General features: G+C 47.2%; 1 protein-coding gene across 5 annotated transcripts in view; it reads left to right on the forward strand.

The window, feature by feature from the left end:
• The window catches only part of PAX7 (paired box 7), a 170,039-nt gene extending 153,267 nt beyond the window's left edge, over nt 1–16,772 (forward strand). For all 5 annotated transcript variants that reach the window (XM_053401017.1, XM_053401016.1, XM_053401014.1 and 2 more), the window contains 2 exons: nt 9,234–9,480; nt 15,745–16,772. In XM_053401017.1, coding sequence (XP_053256992.1) covers nt 9,234–9,480; nt 15,745–15,860 — 363 coding nt within the window. In that variant the 3' untranslated portion in view covers nt 15,861–16,772. The remainder of the gene's footprint in view (nt 1–9,233; nt 9,481–15,744) is intronic.
• Nucleotides 16,773–24,330: the final 7,558 nt, after the last annotated feature.

The following is a 24,330-nucleotide window of genomic DNA, read 5'->3' on the forward strand; positions in this document are numbered from 1 at the left end:
TCTCTCTCTCTCTCTCTCTCTCTCTCTCAACCCACCACCCGAAACATCTCCCTTTCCAATCTAATTCCAACCAAGCTTTTCAAATATTGTGATAAGGGAGAACAAACGGGAAAAGGAGGTTGGAGGGTCTCTCGTGGCCATTTAAAGAAGGAAGGGGATTTTCTTCTTGTCTTGCAAAGTCGAGGGGGGATTGCGTTCTTCCCACCCCAGACTCTTCAGCGCTTGCCTTAGAAGGACAAAATGACTACCAGTATGATGGCGATATGATTTCTAAGCAGAGACGGAATGGCAGTCTGTCAGGGAATGTTGAACAGGGAGTTGAGCTAGATGAACCTTGGTGCCTCTTTCCAATTCTACAATTCTATGATATTATTATTATTATTATTATTATTATTATTATTATATGATACCTTCAGGATCAGAGGGCAGCATGCCTCTGAAAACCAGTTGCTGGGGTGCATGAGTGGGGAGAATGATGTTGCCCTCATGGGCTTCCCATTGGGTCATCTGGCTGGGCTCTGTGTGGGGAGGATGCTGGACTAGATGGGGTCCCCTTTGGCCTGATCCAGCTGCTTAAATTCAAGCTCTTTTTCCCGTATGCTCAATGGACCAATGACTTGTGGGCCAGTTGTGAAACCTGCGGTCCCCTAGATGTTGCTGGACTGCAACTCCCATCAATATTGACCATTGGCCAGCTTGACTGCGGCCAATGGGAGATAGTCCAACAAAACTGGAGTTTCACAGGTCCATCCAGCTCAGTATTGACCACAATGGCAGAAAGCAGCTCTTCAGGATCTCCCAGCCCTACCTGAAGATGCCTTTGGAGATGAACCTGGGACCTTCTTCATTCAAAGCAGATGCTCTACCCCTGAGCTACAGCCCATCTCTCAAGAGAAGGCTAACATGTGTGTTGCAAAACTGATACATGGTCCTTCTCCAAAGATGAAGGTGGGGCGTGCCTCACCTGTGTTGCTTGCAGATAGGCAACTATGAATTAGACAATTGTGGGCTAGATCAGTGAATAAATGATAAGGAGAGGGCTCATAGCTCCAGGTTTCATAAGGAGAATCATAGAATTGATAGAAGGATCTCTCTTAGAGCAAGAAGTGGGAACCTGGGGTTGCCGTGATGTTAGACTCCATCTCCCATCAGCAACAGACAGCTGATGGAAGAGGGGATTTGTTGTGCAACAGCATCCAGAAGGTCTGATATCCCCAACCCCTGGAAGAAGACAGAGTTGTGGTGGAGATAGATTGGGGCAGTAAGGACACGTGATAGTCTAGTTCAGGGATGGGAAAGGTGTGCCCCAGAAGAAGAAGAAGAAGAAGAAGAAGAAGAAGAAGAAGAAGAAGAGGAGGAGGAGGAGGAGGAGGAGGAGGAGGAGGAGGAGGAGTTTGGATTTGATATCCCACTTTATCACTACCCAAAGGAGTCTCAAAGCGGCCAACAATCTCCTTTCCCTTCCTCCCCCACAACAAATACTCTGTGAGGTGAGTGGGGCTGAGAGACTTCAAAGAAGTGTGACTAGCCCAAGGTCACCCAGCAGCTGCATGTGGAGGAGTGGAGACGCGAACCCGGTTCCCCAGATTACGAGTCTACCTCTCTTAACCACTACACCACACTGGCTCTCTTCTAGGTGATGCTGGCCCCTATCAGCCCTGGCCAACATATGGCCAGGGGTCAGGGATGATGGGAATTGTAGTCTAGCGATATCTGGAGGACCCCACAGATCCCACATCTCTCCATTAAAGGAAGGCAGAATTGTGATGGTGCTAGCTGGGGGCACTAAAGGCAAGTGATGGTCTAGTTCAGGAATGGGGAGCCTGCAGCCCTGCAGTTGTTCCTGGACCACAACTCCCAACAGCCAACATACAGTCAATGATGTTGATGAGAGTTGGAATCCAGCAACATCTGAGGGGGGGACACTGGAGGGACCAATGGTCTGACTTAGCATGGCAGCTTCCTATGTTCTTGCTGTGCCTTAAGGGAGAGCCATAGCTCAGAGTTTAGCCCTACTTTCCTTGCAGGATGTTCCCAAGTTCAGACCCTAGTGGCATCTTGAGGTAGGTCTGGGAGAGACTCCCTGCCTGAAGCCCTGGAGAGCTGCTGCCGGTCAGTGTAGCCAGTACTAAGCTAGATGGAGCAATGTCTGACTAAGGCAGCTTCCTAGGGTCCTATTTCAATAAGCCCTTTATCCAGAGGACTAGAATGTGGTGCTGATAACACCAAGGTTGCAGGTTCGATCCCCATAAGGGACAGCTGCATATTCCGGCATTGTAGGGGGGTGGAAGAGATGATCCTCAGGGTCCTTTTCCAACTCTGTGATTCTCAGAACATCTGTAGGGAAAGGACCACAGGTCAGTCACTGAGCATCTTCCTAGCTTGCAGAAGGTCTCAGGTTTAATTCCCAGCATCTCCAGGTAGGACCAGAAGAGACTCCTTGTCAGAAATGCTGGAGAGCTGCTACCCATTGAGATAGAGGGAGCCACATGGGTCTGATTCTGTCTACAGCATCTTTGTACACTCCTGTCTAGCAGCAATAGTTGGGTCTTGTGCCTTTCGCTCTTTCGCTCTCCGATACCCACCTGCCCTGGAGACCCAGTGGGCTTTCCCCACCCGATGCCCACCCCCAACGCCCACGTCCCCCTCCAAACCTAAAATAAAGCTATTGATGGCTGAGATTGGTTTGCCTAATTGTGGTTTGCACTCTGAAGCCATCTCCGTTTATCGTAAAGGGTGCACATTTTGCGGCTTGAGCCTCGGCGGCCAGAGGCCCTGAGGGCTAGCTCAGAAATGGAGAGAATTAATTACATTTTAAAAAAAAAAAACTCCCCTTCTTTTAAAGTGTGTGAGAGAGTGATGAAATCCCAGAGGGGAGGAATGTGTAAGGGCTCTGTAGAAACAGAGTTTGGGGGGTGGGGGTGGACTGTTAGTTCCCGGCACCACCAAAATAAGAGGACAGAGAAATACAGAGAGAGAGAGTGGCCCTTTGCTTCTGGCGCCTGAAAAATGGTAACTTGGGAAATTTCCAGTTTATTAATTTTATTTCATGGCGTTTATTTCCCAGCTCTGCCTCCAAGGAGCTCCAGGTGGCATGCGTGGTTCTCTCCCTCCTCATCTTATCCCCACAACAACCCTATGAGGTTGTCAGGCCGAGAAGGAGACACCAGCCCAAAGTCACCCAGTCGAGTGACTACGGCTGAGTGGGGATTTGTACCCTGGTCTCAAAGGTCCACTCTAACCACACTAATAATAATAATAATAACAACAACAACAACAACAACAACAACAACAACAACTTATTATTTGTACCCCGCCCATCTGGCTGGGTTTCCCCAGCCACTCTGGGCGGCTTCCAACAAAGACCAAAAATACACTAAAATGTCACGCATTAAAAACTTCCCTGAATAGGGTTGCCTTCAGGTGTCTTCTGAATGTCAGGTAGTTGTTTTTCTCTTTGACATCTGATGGGAGCACGTTCCACAGGGCGGGCACCAATATCGAGAAGGCCCTCTGTCTGGTTCCCTGTAACCTCACTTCTCACAATGAGGGAACCGCCAGAAGGCCCTCGGCGCTGGACCTCAGTGTCCAGGCAGAACAATGGAGGTGGAGACGCTCCTTCAGGTATACTGGGCCGAGGCCATTTAGGGCTTTAAAGGTCAACACCAACACTTTGAATTGTGCTCGGAAACGTACTGGGAGCCAGTGTAGGTCTTTCAAGACAGGTGTTATGCGGTCTCGGCGGCCGCCCCCAGTCACCAGTCCAGCTGCCGCATTCTGGATTAGTTGTAGTTTCCGGGTCACCTTCAAAGGGAGCCCCACATAGAGCGCATTTCAATAGTCCAAGCGGGAGATAACTAGGATAGCTGGGAAATGGGCTCGGATCTCACGGCAGTCAAGATTGTCACGAGCTGACCTTGGAACACAGTGTCCCTTTCTTTTGTGCCCCCGGTTTCTTTGTCCCATGTAGGACTTCACACAGGTGTGTGGGGAACCTTGGGCCCTCAGACGCTGCTGAACTACAACTCCCAGCAGCCCCAGCAAGCATGGCCCAATGGCCTGGGATAGTGAGAGTTGTAGTCCAGAAACATGTGGAGAATCAGAGGTTCTCCATACCTTAATCAGTATCTGTAGCAAAGGCCTCTTCCATGAACCTGTGTGAGGGTGTAGGGACTCCAGCAGCCAGCATGGGACAATGGGAGTTGGAGTCTCAGGAGATTGGAAGATTCAGGATACATAAAAGTAGATAGACAGACAGACCCTCTTAAGAATATTAAGGAGTTGGGGAGGGGAAAGACTAGACCATGTGAAAAATGAACATACAGTGGTACCTCAGGTTAAGTACTTAATTCGTTCCGGAGGTCCGTACTTAACCTGAAACTGTTCTTAACCTGAAGCACCACTTTAGCTAATGGGACCTCCTGCTGCCGCTGCGCCGCCGGAGCACGATTTCTGTTCTCATCCTGAAGCAAAGTTCTTAACCTGAAGCACTATTTCTGGGTTAGCGGAGTCTGTAACCTGAAGCATATGTAACCTGAGGTACCACTGTAATATTTTAGCTGCAGTTCATTCATTTTCAGCTTTATGTTCTTGTTATTCACAACATAACCTAGGTTTAAGGTGCCATTCAGCTCCTAGCTTTCATATCTCAGTTTCTAACACTGCCCAGGTCCTGCTTGCAGGGTTTCCATTAGGGGATCTGGCCAGCTACTCTGGGAGCGAGGAGCTTGATCCAAGATGTTTTGCTTATGTTTTATGTTCTTACCATACATGAGTAGCAGGTGGTACCTCCATGCTCAGAAGCAGTCTACCTTGGAATGCTGGGTGCTCTGAGCATCGGGGAATGGGGTGAGCCTTGCCTTCACCCTCTGCAGTTAAGCTTCCCAAAGGAATTTGTGTGGTTCTCCCCATCCGGTTTGCTGCCACGTCCAGAGCCTCTTTGATCGGAAACTTCACTTCGAGCCGGCGTCTGATTGAACGCCTAGAGGGGATTTTGGAGGGAGCAATTGATAAGAAGCAGGAGAGCTGGGTGGCGGGGACAGGAAGGATGCCAATCACCCTGATTGACATGACAGATTTCCTTCCTGATAGTAATATATTTTATTTATATATATAGAAAAAACCCTTTCAGATACGGAGAGGCTATTGATTTCTTGTTAGTGGTGGTAAACGCTCTAAGACATAATAAATTAGGAGAAAGCAAGGTCAATTGCAGGAAAAGCATGATAGAGGGAAATAGTAATAATAATCCTTTCCTCTAGAGTTTGGATCTGCAAGTTTTGGGGTTGTTTTTTTAATAAAATGGGACAGACGTGGAAGAGCTTCACTAGTTGGAATATCTGTGGTGTAAGGGTCACTAGCTCAGAGTGTCCACACTCAGGGAGCTGCCAGTGTGTTAGAGTATTGGACTAAGACCTGGGAGAGACCAGAGTTCAAATCCTGGCTCAGAAATAAGAATTGATTATCGGTTGATTATTGCATTTATCCATTGCTTACTACAGGAAATGTTTCAAAGGAATTTGCAATTATATATATAAAAAAACACGTAATACAAAAGTTTAAATACACCAGGAAGATAAAAATAACATTATGGTGCTCATTGTTCAACAACACGAAAAGGACAAATCCTTTATATTTATTTATAGCCTGCCTTTTTCCCCGGACTGGGACTCGAGGCGTCTTATACAAGTTAAAACAAGACAGATAAAATACGAAAAAGCTAATATATATATATATATATATATATATATATATATATATATATATATATATAAAATCATTAAAAATCAATTGAACTGTAATAGAATTGAAACAAGATGAAAGCACAAACCTATTCAAATACCGATGAAAAAAACATGAAGCCATAAAGCTCACTGGGCGACCCCAGGCCATAGTCACTCATTCTCAGTCCATGGAGCATGAGACTTGTGCCCCACATTGGGGAAAACACTTCCTGCATTGCAGGGGATTGAACCAAATGACCCTTGTGGTCCCTTCAGACTCTACAATTCTAACCTACTTTTCATGGTTGTTGTGAGGATAAACAGGGGCAGAATTAGAACCAGGTGCTCCACTTTGAGCACCTTGAGGAGAAAGGGCAGGGGATAAACAGGGTAAATAGAAACAAATAGATATGCTGAATCAAGCCATTGGCCCATCTAGATCAGTCAAGTCTCATCGTCTCTGACCATTGACCATGCTTGTCTGGGGCTGATGAGAACTGTAGCCCAACAACATCGGAAGGCAGAAGTCAGCTTCCCCGTCTCTGGCCCACACTGACCAGCAGGATGTCACTGGGGTTTCAGAAAGGGACCCTCTCCCAGCCCCACCTGCCTGACATCCTAGAAAGCCACAGCTAGTCAGGGTACTCCAGGGTTTCCCAGACTTGGGTCTCCAGCTGTTGTTGGACTACAACTCCCATCATCCCTTGCTAGCAGGACCAGTGGTCAGGGATGATGGGAACTGTAGTCCCAAAATGAGTTTGGGAAACCCTGGCGTACACTCTAGTGAGCTAGTTGGGCTCATAGCTAACTCTCTATAAGGGAGTTCCCTGTTTAAATGAGTCTTTCAGAACCATGAGGACTAGGATCCTACTTAATTTGGGGGGAACAAACCATAGCTTGGTGCTGGAGTGCTGAGGTCCCAGGTTCAATCCCCAACATTTCCATGAAGGGTTTGGAGTGTCTCTTGTCTGAAGAAACACCAAGTTGGATGGCAGCTTCCTATATCGTAATGGAAGGGCCCCAACTCAATGGCTGAGCATCCTCTTGGAATGCAGAAGGTCCCAGGCTCAGCCGCCAGCATCTCAAGCTTATATCTGGCAGAAGTTGGGGCAAGGGGAGCCATCGGACCATCGGAGGAATCGCCTCTCCCAAAACAGCAGCGTGTCATTCGGAAAGAATAAAGTCCTCCCAACAGGAGGTTAGCGAGGGATAAAAAGCTTTCTTCCACCTCTTGCCGGGCTCCAAACATTTTCAATTTGGTGCATTAATTGAGGTCAATAAGATTATGCTACATTTTCAGACTTTCTCCCCCTTCCCGCCCTCACTTTTTCTTTATAAAAAAAGGAAAAGCTTTGGAGCGGCGCGGAGGTGACTGCCGGCACTTCGGCGCTTTGCCAAAAAGCAAGGAGGGGAGCAGCTGAAGCTTCCTGTGGTCAGAGCATTGCCAAGGAAGCAGAGGGACTGGTCCGAGATTCAGAAAAGAGGTTTGTGTCAGAGTAGGAGGAGGAAGTAGCTTTGGTGGGAATTGCAAGTGTGGCCGGCTTCCCATTGGGGCCTCTGGGTGGCCACTGTGAGAGAGCAGGATGCTGGGCTAAATCTTTGGGCTGATCCAACAGCCAGGCTTCTGTTATGCTCTTAAGTCTATTGGTAGTAGCAATTAGTCACAAGAAATAGACGGATCCTCCAGGAACAACCTGCCTCCAAATTCCAATTGCTGGAAACAACACAAGAGGAGTGTTGCTCTTGTGCTTGCTGGTTTCCCACTGGGGAATCTGTGAGAACAGGAAGCTGGACTAGATGGCACACTGGCATGATCCAAAAGATCTTCTTAGGTTCCTATGAGAGTGCTGTTGGTTTCCCATTGATGGTTTCTGGTTGGCCACTGTCAGAACATGTTGCTGGACTAGCTAGGCCTTTGGCCTGAATTAGCAGGGCTAAGTCTTCCATTCTTAAGAGTAGATTAGGCCGAACGATAACTAAAATTGGAAGATGATACTGTACTACCAGCTCCATCTGGTATGCAGGCTGAGACCCTACCTCAGGGGTCAGCAAACTTACCGCGCCTCGGGCTGGTGTCTCCAGCGCCAATTGCGCAGCAGGCTGGAGGGCAGGGGAGTGTGTGCCCATACGCGTGCGCACACGCTATTTCCGGCTCACTTCCAGGTTGGAGGAGCACCAGAAATAGCTTGTGTGTATGTGCACAGGCCTCCTCCGACCTGAATGTGCACCGGAAATAACACTTGCGCATGCGCAAATAACGCTTGCACATGTGCAAATAATGCTTGTGCATGCGCACAAGCTATTTCCGGTGCTCCTCCGACCCGGAAGTGGGCAGCCACGCAGCGCAGTGCTGGTAAGAGTGGGCAGCGGCAGCAGGCGACAGGCGGCAGGGGTCGCTGCAAGCCGGATAAATGAGTCCCTCGGGCCTTATCCGGCTAGCCAGCCTTAGTTTGGGGACCCCTGCCCTATGCCTCTACACACTGTCTCACCAGAGTGGTACATGCTCTGGTTATCTCCCGCTTGGACTGCTGCAATGCGCTCTATGTGAGGCTAGCTTTGAAGGTGACCTGGAAACTACAACAAATCCAGAATGAGGCACCTAGACTGGTAACGGGGAGCCGCGGCAACCATATACCGGTAACACCATTCCTAAAGCATCTACACTGGCTTCCAGTATGTTTGCAAGCACAATTCAAAGTGTCAGTGCTGACCTTTAAAGCCCTAAATGGCCTCGGCCCAGTATACCTGAAGGAGCGTCTCCACCTCCATCGTTTAGCCCAGACACTGAGGTCTAGCTCCGAGGGCCTTCTGGTGGTTCCCTCCCTGCAAGAAGTGAAGTTAACAGGGAACTAGCAGAGGGACTTCTCAACAGTGACACCCACCCTGTGGAACACCCTCCCATCAGATGTCAAGGAGATAAAGAACTACCCAACTTTTAGAAGACATCGGAAGGCAGCCCTGTATTGGGAAGTTTTTAATGTTTGGTGTTTTATGTTTAGACAGGCCGTTGGCCTGATCCAATCACAGCAATACAAACACAACACGTAAGCTAATAGTTAGTAGAGAATATACTGTATGATAGAATAATGATCATAGAATATCATTATTCTATTATATATTCTCTACTAACTATTAGCCTACGTGTTGTGTTTGTATTGTTGCGATTGGTTCTTATTGCAACACAGGGGTTTGTTTTTGGTTCATTGGCTTGATCCTGCAAAACTCTTCTGCGGTTCTTGAGTTTAAAAACTAATGAGATGAGCACCGTTGTTCTCAAATCCTGCTTACCTTCTTTCCCTAGGCATGTGGTTGGCTATTGGTACAGAAGAGGACACTGAACCAGGTGGACCTTTGGCCTGATCCAAATTCTGGCGTTCTTGCATTCTGTTCCTCCCAAGCACTCAGTTCTCTTTAAACATCTGGCTTGCTTTTGCTTTCTCTCTCCATGCATCGTATCCCTGGTGCCATTGTTCCCCATTGACTTGGGTCTCATCTTGCAACCCCCCACAGGTCATGAGCATCTTGAGCAACCCCAGCGGGGTCCCCCCGCAGCCCCAGGCTGACTTCTCCATCTCGCCCCTCCATGGCAGTTTGGACACCGCCAACTCCATCTCGGCCAGCTGCAGTCAGAGGAGTGACTCCATCAAGTCTGTTGACAGCCTCCCCACCTCGCAGTCCTACTGCCCCCCGACCTACACCACCACCGGCTATAGTGTGGACCCGGTGGCCAGCTACCAGTATGGACAGTACGGGCAAAGTAAGTATCTGCTACCGGAGGGTTAAGACCCTGCCTGTTGGTGGGGTGGGGTGAGATTGTTGCAGAAACTCATGCAGGAGGGCAACAGGTAACCTCCTCTGCATCTCTGGAGGTGGGTGGGAAGTTGTGGTTCCTGCATTGCAGGGGGTTGGACTAGATGACCCTTGGAGTCCCTTCCAACTCTACAATTCTATGATTCTAAGCAGGGACCCACACAGAGGACCACATCAGGATCAATTTTACAGAGAACTGTGTAGACATTTGCTAAATTAATGGATGCCAGTCAAAGTTGGCATTCTTCGCTCCATGGACCAACATAAATGCAATGCATAAATAAGTACATTATTATTATTATTAATAATAATAATAATAATAATTCAATTGATATACAGTGGTACCTCGGGTTAAGAACTTAATTCGTTCTGGAGGTCTGTTCTTAACCTGAAACTGTTCTTAACCTGAGGTACCACTTTAGCTAATGGGGCCTCCCGCTGCTGCCACGCGATTTCTGTTCTCATCCTGAAGCAAAGTTCTTAACTCGAGGTACTATTTCTGGGTTAGCGGAGTCTGTAACCTGAAGTTTCTGTAACCCGCAGGTCTCAGGGCAGTTATATATGGGTTGCATCCAGTGCTAGACCTACTCAGTGTAGACCCCATTAAGTTGAATGCAATGACGAACTTTGGTTCATTTATTTCAGTGGGTCTACAGTGTGTTAAACCTCTTTAGCTTTTCTCAATGTTGCCCAGGCCATTTTGGGACTCCCAAAAGGGGGTCTGGGAGCAAGTGACGAGGTCCCTGGGGCAAGGGCTTTTGGTCATCTCCGTGGAGGTGGGAGGGTCAGCTCACATTTGGCCCTCCGGGGTCACACACAATGCCCCCCCTCCTTCCCGAGAGGCTCTCAGCCAGACAGTTCACCTGCTACCCTTCGAAGCCAGGGATAAGTTTGTGACCCATTGAAACTCTTAAAGTGGGGGGGATGCTCTCCTCCCTCTCCTCCCCTTTTCGCCCAGGGCTCATTGCAGAGTGACCTCCCTCCCCAAGCGGCCGTGACAACCCCCCCCCTTTGCCCTTGCTCCATGTAATGTGTTTCGACTTCTACAGCCAAATGAGAACCTTCTGTAAACTGCAGAGAGAGGGGCATGAATGGCTGTCGACTTCCCCACCCCCCCTTGCTCCCTGCTCTTTCCCTCTTGCGGGAAGGTGGGGTGGGGGGAACGGCGCTTGATCTGCGACCCCGTGACCTTCCTCTCGCTTCTGGATGCAAAGGCCAGCCACACGTGCTATTGATAAAAATCTTAAACAAATTCCGATACCATGTATTTCCAATAAAGATGCCCCCGGGCCAGGTGTTAGTCACACCCCATGTGTGTGCGAGGGCGGGGGGGGGAAGAGGAGCAATGTGAAAAATAAGGAAATGCAAGGGCAGAGAGGGTGCAGTGGGAGGGGAGATGAAGGGGGAGGGGGAGGAGTGCATTTCCTCTTAATTCCCCTTTTCCCCTCACCCCCCAAAAACCTTACTGATAAATGATCAAGGCATCCCTTTTGTCTTTCCCAGAATTAAGGGGCAATTACAATGCAGCTTGCTGATTTTCCATACCCTCCAACATTTCTCTGATGAAAATAGGGACCATTATTATTATTATTATTATTATTATTATTATTATTATTATACTCTTTATACCCCACCCATCTGACTGGGTTGCCCCAGCCAGTCTGGGCAGCTTCCAGTATATATAAAAACATAATAAAACATTAACATTTTTAAAAACCACTATACAGTGGTACCTCGGGTTAAGAACTTAATTTGTTCCGGAGGTCCGTTCTTAACCTGAAACTGTTCTTTACCTGAAGGACCACTTTAGCTAATGGGGCCTCCCGCTGCCGCTGTGCTGCCGCTGCGCAATTTCTGTTCTCATCCTGAAGCAAAGTTCTTAACCCAAGGTACTATTTCTGCATTAGCAGAGTCTGTAACCTGAAGCGTCTGTAACCCGAGGTACCACTGTACAGGACTGCCTTCAGATGTCTTCTAAAGGTTGTATAGTTAAGTATCTCCTTGGCTTGGCGGTCGCATAACTCCATACCCTCCAACATTTCTCTGATGAAAATAGGGACGTCCTAAGGAAAAGAGGGACATTCTTGGATCAAATCAGGAACCGGGACGGCTTCTGTAAATTCAGGACTGTCCCTGGCAAACAGGGACATTTGGAGGGTCTGATTTTCTAGAGTGTATTGGACAGGGGCGTAGACAGTATGGTGCAGTTCTGAATTACCAAATAGGCAGAGTAGGGCCCTGCGACAACAGATCAAAATAATATTGATTTGATCTTGTAAGAAAATTGCAGTGAAGCTTTCATAGTTCAATGTTATCACACTAGAGCGTGTGCACGAGGTTTTGTGCATGCGCACCCCCTCCCCAAAATTTTGACAGCCATGGGGCCCCCACAGGGTTTAATCCGGCACTGATGTGATGGCCTCCAGCCTTGGCAAGGCCCCTGAGCAGGAATGATGGTGCGAGTTGGAGCCCAGTAACATCTGCAGAAGCACAAGTTCCCTGCATTAACAGGCGTGATTCGGGTACCTAGGGGCAGTGATGGCAAGCAATGGCCTAGTTCAGAGATGGGGAAACTGCAACCCTCTAGTTGCTTTAAGACTCTGACTCCCAACAGTCCCAGCCAGCATTGCCACTGGTCAGGGATTATGGGAGTTGCAGTCGAACAACATTTGGGAGGCCACAAGTTCCTAATCCCTTCATTAAAAGTCAGAGTTATGATGGAGGTAGCTGGGGATAGTAACGGCAAATGATGGTCTGGTTCAGGGATGGAGAAGCTATGGACTTCTGGGTGAGCTGGGCTCCAGCTACCATCAGCTCCAACCAGCATGACCAACACTGAGGGTTGGTGGTAGAAGTTGGCCCAGTGACATCTTAGAGGGTCACAGGTTGGTTGGTTGGTTGGTTGGTTGGTTGGTTGGTTGGTTGGTTGAAAGGAAGCAGGCAGAGATCTGTGTATCATCCAGAGACATAGCGGGTATCATCTTCTAAGAGTGGATTCTTCATACAGCATGGGAAATCTAAGGCTCCACTCACAGGCAGGTCAGTGACGCAGGAAGGTGGGGAGACCAGACTCATGCGGAGATGCAACGGGCACCTCCTCAGTATGCTATTCTGGGCTCCCAGGAGCTTCCAATTTCTACATTTCGCATGGCGATCCCCCTCCCTCAGGGGGGGGGGAACATCTCACGACATCTGCTGCCTTGCCTTGGCGCAGAGCTTGGACATTACCAACACAGGCAAAGGTATTCCCCTACTGACTATTAAGTTTTTGCTGTTCTGCAACCTCTTGCCTTGGCAGGAGCCTCAAGAGAGGGGGAATTCTCAGAAGGGAGAGGGCAAGGGGTGTGGAAATGCTTACCTCCCCCTCCCCCCCCAGCAGCCCAAACACCTTTCCCCTTTAATAAAGCCACTGCTGTTCTGATTGCTAAGTGACACCTAGATCAGGCCAACCAAATGCCTGACCACGCTTTGGAATGCATTAATCCCCAAGGAGAATGAATTTCCCCAGTCGATCCTGTTTGGCCTCCGTTTTCTACTGGAGTCCCCAAATCTAAGCTTCCCCTCACCCCCCCTCAAAAAAAAACCCACAGAAGGAGAACCACCTGTTGAATATATATATATATACACACACACACACAGAGAGAGAGAGAGAGAGAGAGAGAGAGAGAGAGAAATTATGCTCACTCGGGCATAATTTAGAGGCCCGACAGAGCCCCAAGACCCAATTTTCTTTGTAAAGGTAAAGGTAAAGGGACCCCTGACCATTAGGTCCGGTCATGACCGACTCTGAGGTTGCGGCGCTCATCTCGCTTTATTGGCCGAGGGAGCCGGCATACAGCTTCCGGGTCATGTGGCCAGCATGACTAAGCTGCTTCTGGCGAACCAGAGCAGCACACGGAAATGCCTTTTACCTTCCCGCCAGAGCGGTACCTATTTATCTACTTGCACTTTGACATGCTTTCGAACTGCTAGGTTGGCAGGAGCAAGGACCGAGCAACGGGAGCTCACCCTGTCGCGGGGATACGAACCGCCGACCTTCTGATCGGCAAGTCCTAGGCTCTGTGGTTTAACCCACAGCACCACCCGTGTCCCTCAGTCCCAGGTGCAGAACCCCACAAATTAGTAGAGTCACAGAATTGTAAAGTTGGGAGGGAGCCCAACCCGCTGTAATGCAGGAATCACAGCTCAAGAATCCCTGAAGGAGAGACCGCTGATTCAGGCCAATGCCAATCTAGTCTGCTATCCTGTCCTCACGGTGACCAGCCTGATCCCTGTGGGAATCCAACACGCAGGGCACAGGCACAAGGAGAACTCTCCCATCCTGTGGCTTTCACAGAACTGGTATTCAGAAGCATCTATGGATCAGGCCAAAGGGAGTTCCATCTACCCCCCACATCCTGTTTCCCCAGCGGCCAACCAGATGCCCCGAGGGAAATTCCGCAAGCAGGACCCCCCAGCACAGAAGCACTGTCTTTCCCCCCACGGCAGTTTCCAACAACTGGTACTAGGAAGCTCTGCCGCCAATGTTACGGGTCCGTCCAGGCCTCTCGTGGGGAAGCCAAGCTGAGATCTCGTGGAGACAAGCAGTGAGAAACTCGCCTGCTCCATCCCAGATGGTGTCGGCGGAGGTGTGCGAGGGGCAGAGTGGGGGGAGATGGGGGGGCGGAGAAAGAGGTGAATGGAGGAGAGCCAGAACAGAGCAGTCCCAGCCATTCCCAGAGGCCGAGGCTGCGCTAATGAAACCGCTGATGGAACGCAGAAGCGTGAAAGGATTCCTAATGGATGTGACAAGTCTAATAAGAATTTTCGCCTGGAAGGGACCCCCCTTTGGGGCAAGATGCTGACAGGATGCTGATGGCTGAAATTTGTTTACCCGTTGGCACCAATGGTGCCTTCCTTGCCAGCCTTGTATTAATCTAATTTGTGACATTAGAATGAGGGGGGTGGGCACAGAGTTTGACTGAAGCACTGCTAATCGGGAGTGTCAGTTACTTACTCATATATATATATATATATATATATATATATATATATATATATGAACTTTCACTTGCCAGTCTTCAGAGAATGGTGGATTTTGGGTCTTCCAGCCTAGCCAAAAGCACGTCACACAATTCCGTTTACAGCCAAGAAATGTATTGAATGTTTATTTTTATCCTTCTCCCGCAAAGTAACTCGGGGTCTCAGGACGGGCTGGTGACGTGGCACCCAAATTTTCAAGTGCAGGATGAGGGCACAGGATTCCGCATGCTGGACGGATTCTGGCTTTCTTTCTTTTTTTCAAAAAAAAATTCAACCAAGTTTCTAGGTCTCTATATTAATAGAGTCCATGTGTTTTGACTTTTGAAAGCAAGATGACTTAACAATGGAAAAAACGACACTTTGGGGCAGCCAAGGGGGGGCTTATAAGTGTGTGGATGGATGCCAAGTGAAAAATCAGAAGCCATGGCTTTTTAAACGGGTTCGTAGGAGGTGGGGTTATTGGTTTGAGTTTGTTTGTTTTTCATTATGTATTTGTATTCTCATTTTGTATTTTTCTGTCATGAACCACCATCAGATCTCCGGATGAAGGGCAGTGTACAAATTTAAATAATAATAATAATAATAGTAATAATAGGATTTCAGAAGTTGTGGGGTATGGTGTTGAGGACTAGCTGCTTACTTTAAAAAAAAGGCAAGAATTTCTATCCCACTTTTCCAATACATAGGCAGTACTCGGGGTGGCTTCTAATAGCTAAGAACACAATATTATAATAAAATACAGTGGTACCTCGGGTTAAGTACTTAATTTGTTCCGGAGGTCCGTTCTTAACCTGAAACTGTTCTTAACCTGAAGCACCACTTTAGCTAATGGGGCCTCCTGCTGCTGCCGCACGATTTCTCATCCTGAAACAAAGTTCTTAACCCGAGGTACTATTTCTGGGTTAGCGGAGTCTGTAACCTGAAGCATCTGTAACCTGAAGTGTATGTAACCCGAGGTACCACTGTAATGCAAAATGCATCAGAGAGAGGCATGGCAGATGAATACCATGTTTTAAAAACTGCAGCTGCCAAGCCCCATGGTGTGTGATGAGACAAACATGGGCTGACTGGCCTCTCCCATCTTTATCTAGGGTGTGTCTTTGTAGAACTGTAAACGCTTCTTCTATAGCATTATTCGCACTTTACCTCTTCCTCTGTTGTTTACTCCTCCTCCTCTTCCTTTACCCAGCCGCAGTTGACTATCTGACCAAGAACGTGAGCCTGTCCACACAGCGTAGAATGAAGCTTGGGGAACATTCAGCTGTGCTGGGTCTCCTACCCGTTGAAACAGGCCAGGCTTACTGATGGATGCAGCCACACGACCTTGCCTACGTTGATAGTCGACCACCAATGAGACACAAATGAAAAATGGAAGGAAAAAAATCCCACTTATGCCACCAGCCTTCCAAGGACCCAGCTCTGTCAACGCCCTTCTACTTCTGGGACCTTAAGCAGCGAACCTTCCAAATCTTGCCTGCTCCTGAAGGACAAAGAGAACTGAGGAAGGAAGGAAGAACTTTCCACTAATCCAAATTCTTACTGTGCAGACCTGTTAAGAAAGCGCTCGCCTATGGTGACTTTGACCGCTTCAAAGGCCAGAGACAATGAGTGTGATCCAATGTTTATTTCCCCCCTGATGTTCAAGCCCTCCTAGCCAACGCCGTAAACAACCAACAGTTATGGACCTTCCATTGATGTGGCCTCTGGGCTTAAGTCACTGTGGAACCTGTTTTCTTCGTAAATATATAGATAGATAGGTAGATTCTTTTCGTCTGTCTGCCCCCCAGCCCCATTTAGTTATTGTACATGATCGGCATTGCCTGTGAAGGAGGAATCCTGGTGATTGTTAAGTGTTGATCTTGGGACCAAATGGGAAAATATTTGGACTAAAAATGGAGAAGGTATAGCAAAAGGGGGTGAGGTTACAGTGCATCTCAATTCAGTGTGTTGGGGAGAGGGAGATTTGATGTATATTGTAACTTTTTTTTCCAGTTTGGGGACCACTAATTCTGCAAGAAGTTGAGACAGAATCTGAGGAAGCTGGAGGTTAGATGCAGGATGAATACCACGCAACTTTGTTCGCCTATGGCGTTTTAAAATTGCCACGTTCTGGCAATCAAGGGAGCCAAGTATATTAACAAAGACAAGGGACCACTTGTTGTCTAGGCTGTCAAAAATCCCACACACCCTGAACACTGGCTTCAAAGTTGCATTGGGTCCTGTCAGTGGCACCCAGCTTGCAAATGGAAGTCTTCTGTGGGAGGTGCTTCTATTAAAACTAGGTATTTAAAAGATTCAGGAACTGGCCCATACAACACTAATTTGCAGAATATTTCCATATGCAAATTTCCACTGTTGCTGATGCAGTTCAGAAGCCTAGCAAGGTCTGTATCAACCCACATTCCTTACCCCTAGTACAGATGCAAATTTAGGCTGGATTTCAGAGTGGGGGACAGGAATAAATGTCTGTCAGGGCTCACTCTGAGCTGTGGGGTACCAGCAGGGTTTTCTGGGCTCACAAATGGATTGGGACCTTTGACCTCCCCCACAACCTGTTGGCAAGGTCTGCTGCCTATGTGCTCATTGAAACTAAAAGAAGTGCCTCTGGACATGTGAAGATGGCAGAATTTTGCGGGCAATGTACTCTGTAGTGCCCCCAGTCGCCTTGTTACAAAGTGGGGGGGCAGGGAGCAGGTCATCTGGGTCATCTCCTAACAACACCCCTGGAGGAACTTATTCCAGCGGTGACCTCGTATATTCCAGTTTGATAGAAAAAGAGGAGATGAGAAAGTTCAAGGACAGGAGACAAGGACAGTCGAAACAATCGGCTGGCAATGGTAGCCAACAATCCGTATTAGGATGGTTGGTTTTCAGTGGAAGAGCAGATTCAAGACCCAATTGCATTTCCAGATAGGGTTGGAAGAAACCCCCTACATGAAACCTTGGAGAGCCACTGCCAGTCAGTGTCAACAATACTGGGCTAGATGGACCAATGGTCTAAGGCAGCTTCCTATTTTGCCTACCAAAATCGGGAGCGTTCCATTGCATCGGTGCTAGCCTTTCCTTTCGTGAAGTATCTGCGGCTCAATGGCAGAGCAGCTTGCTTTGCACGCCAAGGTCACTGGTTCACTCTGTAGCATTTTGAGTTCAAAGCAAATCAGATAGCAAGGCTAGACTCTCCTGATGTTCAGAATACCTCATGGGTGTTGAAAGGTCTGTCGCACTTCATTGTGTGTGTCCACGAAGTCCCCAGTCCCCTAAAACTCCCTTAAATCCAACAGCATTCACCAGTGGGCTTGTGATGGGTTTTTAATCAGTTTCGAAAATTGTTGCGTTCCAAAATTAGGAGAACCATGAGTGCAATGTCAGACAGGCAAACCTTCAAGCCAGGAAGTGGAAGAATAATGAAAATGTAAGGTGGGGAATCGGGAAGAGCTGGTAGTTTTAAGTTCAGAAAAGTCATTACATCTCTCAAATTCCTTTCAGCCTCGTTTAAAGCCACAGGTGACCAGTTTCCTTCTCTACTGCTTTCACCTTGACAAACCATCTACTCTGGATGGTTTTAAGAGTTTCCAAGATACGGAATTTACCTCTAGCTCCAGCCACAGTCCTGGCCCATCTACCAAAATTTCTCATCTCAAGAGTTCACAACTCTTAGGCAAATTTGCTCATATCACAGAAACGGTGCCGTATTTACGTATAAGCTAAACAAGCTATAGCTTAGGGCCCCACTCTCTTGGGTGGCCCCCAAAAAATTTAAAGGAAAAAAGCTACTTTGATAAAATACGTATTTTGTTATGTGCAAATGGCTTTAGATACCTATTAGGTCCATAAATATAGCATATATTCAACACAAAAAAGAGCGACAATTTGTTGTTGACAAACGGACAGCTGGACATATAAAGGACCCCATTATCTTCAGTAGCTTAGGGCCTCATCAAACCCAAATCTGGCCCTGCACAGAAACCATGTTTTGATCTCAGATTGTTCTTGCATATATATATTTTGGGGGGCGGGAGGGGTAGCTCAAGGGCAGCATTGAGTTCTCCCAATTCCATATACATATGCAAAATGCATAGCAACTCTACTTCAACCAAAAGTCACCAATGCCACATAAACAACTATGCCACATAAACAGAGAACAACAACTATCAGACTTTTAGAAGACATCTGAAGGCAGCCCTATTTAGGGAAGCTTTTAATGTTTGATGTATTAGAGGATTTTAATATTTTTTTGGAAGCCGCCCAGAGTGGCTGGGGAAGCCCAGCCAGATGGGCGGGGTACAAATAATAAATTATTATTATTATTATTATTATAAACAGGAAGTAGCGCCCTTGGAAAACCCTGCTTCCTGTTTTCCACTCACTCCCAATTTCCGCATCGGTTTTTGCAATTGTACATATAAAATAAAGCAGCACACACACACCAGACTGTGACTTATCCCCAGCCATTATTCCTGCAGATCCTTGGATCTCCGAGTCCATCTGGGAGGCTGGATGCTATGGAATGATGCTAGTGAATAGTAATGTTATTTGCCACTTCCCTTTGCCACAAAAGTGCACAGCCATCTAAGCCGTTGTTGTAAATATAGAGCTCAGTAGAGTATGTTGAAGAGGAGACGATCCTCAGCTCTTGGAGGTGGTACCTACGTACCTTAAGTGGAAACTCGGTCACGTGGTCTTTGTTTATAGAAAGTTGGCATTTCTCTTTCTTCTCTCTCTATATATTACTAAACACACAGTGAGTGCTGTGGTAGTTTTTAAAAATACACATATATAAATATAAATAAATATATATATATACATATATATATAAAGGCTTGGGAGGCAGAACAGTATAGGACCTTTTGCGTATTGTATGTTTTCAAAATACATTCCAATAACTTTTGGGGTTTGGGGTGAGTTTTGCTTTAGGGGTGGGGGGAAAGGGAAAGTTGCTTCTATCTTCTTTTTCGTGAAAGGAAATTAAAATTCATTGGTGGAAGAAGAAAAAATACGTTGGGGGTTGGTTTTAATTGATTTATTAGATGAGCAGCAAAAATTCTGGGGAGAGGAAACTAGCAAAGGGGAGGTGGAAGGCAACACCCAAAAAGAAACGCAAAAATTCAAGGTGAACTGAAGGGGAGGAACCAAACGGTCGCTTTTACTATACTGACGGGCTGAGTTGCACTCAATTATTTTTATTTTTATTTTACATCCCCCACCTTTAAGCAACCTTCCTCCCCAGCCATCCTGCAAACAGATTTTGTAACCTCTTTGCTTTTGAATGTTAAGTGATGTGCATCACGGAAAGAGGAACATTCTTTGGGACACACAAGCCCCAAACTTCCTGCCCTTCGATGTGAAGAACTAGTCCCTTTGGATTCCGGCTATGGCATTGGCCAACTGGAACGTGCGCATTTAGTGTACTACCATGGAGACTTAAATCTGAAATGCAGACATCTCCTGATTCAGTTATTTTTGTCCCATAGGGACTGTACCAAAACCCAGTTTTCCTATTTAAGCATCCCATTTCACGAACATCAGGGAAACAGCTTTTGCTTTCGGTGACTTTTTCGACACTTAACTGCAAACCGGCGAGTTCCGGTGCTCTTTCTCCCTGTTGATTTGTTGTTGATGTTATATAATACGTTGACATGCCTCGGATGTTTGTAAGCAAAGGAGTTTGTAAGCGAGGTTGCACCATGGACCACGGCAAACCAGGTTGGGCATCAGTGTGGGCAAGTGAGGGCAAAGGACAGTGAGGGCAAAGGAGGAGGAGGAGGCAGACAGACAGGAGAGCTTTCAAAGCAAATCCTTGACAGCTGGAAATATGTGAAGCCCTGCAGTGAGGACGCGAAATGATGAACTTCCTCTGCCCCTCAGTGCTCTCCCCAAAGCTGCTCTTGAGAACCAGTCCAACTGCACTGACACATTCCATGTTTTGCTGATCATTCCGGTGGGGGATTTTCCAAGCTTGGGTGGCCTTGCCCAGATTCCATATGTGCCTCCCCCATGCACAATCAATGCTCCTGAATGCATAGACTTTCCTGTTCATTGCCATGGCGAGTTCCAATGTGCATTTGATGCAGAACACCCTGGGATTTGCTGAAATGTATGGGGAAAGTTCTCTCATTGGAGAGAATTTGGCACTTCCCTGCCCAGTCTGCAAAGCAAAGGGCTGGATGAAAGCAATGAGCTATCACTGATTATTGGGGTGGACGGGACAAAAAAACTGGAATAAATCACCTCCTCCCCGCACGTTCTTTACCAAGTATCATTCTAACATCATCTTTGCATATTCTTTATTTTCTGCTCACCTTCCCCCACCCCCAAACCCAGCCAAATGCTCCTGCACCCCTGGGGGAAAATATATATAGATATCTGACCACTCAGATATTTTGTGTATTTAATGTTTCTAACTTGTCACCCGCCCCGCCCCCTAACCAACTCCACATACCCCGCAAAACCTGGACAAATATTATCTGTAGAACATACCTTATTCCTAGTAATTGCAGATATGTTGCTTCTGTGTTCGAGTCATAGCTAATTTTTGCTCCATATGTACATGTGCGTGTGTGAGTCGGTGTGGGCGAGATGGTGAGCGAGAGAGAGAGAGAGAGAGAGCGTGTGTATATATATATATATAAATATAATCACCTCATAATTTATTCAGCTATATGGAGTAGTAGAGTAGAGAAACAGAACTGGTACTTGCTTTAACTACCTGCTGCCTGTAGGTGTCTCTCTTCTGTAACTCAGGCGTAACGGTTATACATTAAAAAAAAGAAAGAAAATGAATTCACTGCTGCTTGGGGTGTCTTCTTTTCCCCCTCCCTTTGATTCCACTCACCGGGAAATCTTTCATATCATGGGTAGGGAAGTTCAAATCTGCAAGGCAAGTGTGGCCCTCCAGACCTTTTCAATCTGGCCCTTGGACCTCTCCCCAGCCCATGCCTCCTTACCCAACCCTACTTTGCCCAACTGGAATGTGTCCCTGAACTGTGGGTTGCATCCAACTATGTCCCACTTAAGAACGTGAGAAGAGCCAGTGGCCCATTGAATCCAGCATGCTGTTCTCACAGTGGCCAACCAGATGGGAAGCCCACAAGCAAGATCACAGCAGAAGAGTGCTCTCGCCTCCTGTGACCTCCAGCAACTGGTGTTCAGAAGCACTGCTGCCTTTGACCAGGAAGGCGGAGCATAGCCATCACGACTAGTAACCATAGATAGCCCTCTTCATGAATTTGTCCAACCTTCTTTTGAAGCCCTCCAAGTTGGTGGCCATCTCTGCCTCCCATGGGAGCTCCTTGGTTTGACAGCCTGAAGAAGTCCTCCCAGCCAGTGTGGTGTAATGGTTAAGAGCGGTAGATTCGTAATCTGGTGAACCGGGTTCGCGTCTCCGCTCCTCCACATGCAGCTGCTGGGAGACCTTGGGCCAGTCACACTTCTTTGAAGTCTCTCAGCCACACTCACCTCCCAGAGTGTTTGTTGTGAGGGAGGAAGGGAAAGGAGAATGTTAGCTGCTTTGAGACTCCCTCGGGTAGTGATAAAGTGGGATATCAAATCCAAACTCTTCTTCTTCTTTTGTTTGTCCTGAATTCTCAAACATTCGGCTTCATTGGGTGTCTGTGAATCCTAGTGTTGAGAAAGGAAGAAAACTCTTCTCTGTCCACTTTCCCCATGCCGTGTATAATTTTATGAACTTCTATCACGTCATCTCTTGCTCGGTTTGTCTCTAAACTTGGGTTTCCCAAACTTGGGTCTCCAGCTGTTTTTGGACTACAGTTCCCATCATCCCTGACCACTGGTCCTGCTAGCTAGGGATGGTGGAAGTTGTAGTCCAAAAACAGCTGGAGACCCAAGTTTGGGAAAGCCTGCTCTAAACTAAGAAGTCCCAAATGCTGCAGTCTGAAGCTTCATAAGATAGTAGCTCCATCCTCTGCATAGAGGAGTATACTCTCTATTCTGGGAATATGTTGAGGCCTGTCAGGAGAAGCTATGGATTCACATGTGGATCAGCCCCAAACCAGGACTTCTCAGCAACAGAGTTCTCTCTGAGGAGGAGAAGGATTCATATCTAGGTGTGTCCATGTGGTTCCATGAGCCACCACCCAAGGATACCTATGCCACCAGACTCTGATTACTGATCCACAGACTCCGCAAGTCTTATCACTCCTGTGAAGTGATACCCACAGCCACAAACCCAATATCTGTGAAGGGTCAGGGGAAGGCACACTCCCATTATTAATTGGCCAGGAGACACCACTCAGTGAGTAGGCCCCCCACTCAGGGACTACCCAACTCTGCTATAAAACTCAGTCCATTTGCTCCAGGCTGAAACAACTTGGATGTCTGGCCATAGCAGCTAGAGTACTGTCCAAGGTCCTGAAACCCCTCTAAGGTTTGCCAACTAGGAAACCGCTCACCACATCTTGTTTGGACCACCACCCTGCCTCAGTGGTGGCCATCCCTGTAGCTCATGACAACAGGATCCATAGCCCCTTATAGGCCCCTGCCATAGGGAAATATGATGGATCATTGCTGATAAATGTAGGAAGTGGGCAGAACAGACTTCTGCGTAGTCTGGTGCCAAAGTAACCCAGACTGGAAACCAACTGATTCTCATCCCTACTCACAGATCTATTCCCCTTTCAAGCCAGGGTGATGGAGAATTACTAGGTCATCAATCATGGCTTCTAGAAGAGCAAAATGACATTCTGCACTAGCATGACCCAAGATCCTCTTCCCGAAAAACTGGGTTCCTCAAGCTGTATAAATCATGCATTCTAGGGATATGGGAGGCCTACCTAAATCTCGCTTCCCGAAGCAATCTGGGAACTGAAACACAGTCCTCCTTTGAAATTTACACTTTTATGAGTTTTGCAGCCAAGTCGTGGGTACAAAATATATATACTGGGGGTAAAGTCCCTCTTAAAATGCACACACAAACACACACACACACACAAATGCACTATATTAGGGGAACTTGCTTTGAAAAGAAATCTGAGTCAGGCAAATCTGCATTCAAAAATGTGTTCATAAGGAGAAATTCAGACTGGAACGGCATTTTAAAAAATGGCAAACTGATGTGGAGAACTGAACAGATTGGAAAAATAGGAAACCAAATGTGATGGATCCGCTCATCCCTAATGCATTCTAATGAACTGGCAACAATTCATGGTGCATAATTTCACCCCAGCCATCCATCCGCTGTTTCTGGTAATCGTGCAAAGGAGACAGGGGCAGTTGTGGCATATTGCCACTCCACCTGAAATTGAGAGTTTGCTACACACTTTCAAGAACCAACGTCCACCATTCTTAAAGAACAGAAGTGTGGTCTTCCTTTTTTAAAAAATACACACTTCAGGAAACTGAATGCTGGGCCGAGTACTATTTTCTATGCATCCATATATTAGTGAAAAATAACAGGCAAAAAAATCATTATATTAAGGGCAATTGCTTTGCAAAAAATGTGCATACCGAGACAAAATTGTGTAGCATGAAAGTGTATATCAAGAGAAATTCACACTGAATTGCAGACATTTTTTTAAAAAAATGATGTGGAAGTATGGGGGAACTTAACTTAGGATGACAAAGAATGACAAATGCAGAGCATGGTAATTGATAGATTTGCCCCTCTGTAGATCAAAGCAGCAAAGGGGTGAGTAACTGGACTCCCATGGGCCAAATCTGCCTCCATCCCAGTTAACAGCTATGGAGCAGGACCAGAGGTCCATTGCTGACCTGATCCAAGGAAGTTCCTGTGTTCTTTTTCCTCTTTGTGGATAGGGAA

This window comes from Podarcis raffonei, chromosome 8 (genome assembly GCF_027172205.1).
Source record: "Podarcis raffonei isolate rPodRaf1 chromosome 8, rPodRaf1.pri, whole genome shotgun sequence".
Classification (NCBI taxonomy): domain Eukaryota; kingdom Metazoa; phylum Chordata; class Lepidosauria; order Squamata; family Lacertidae; genus Podarcis; species Podarcis raffonei.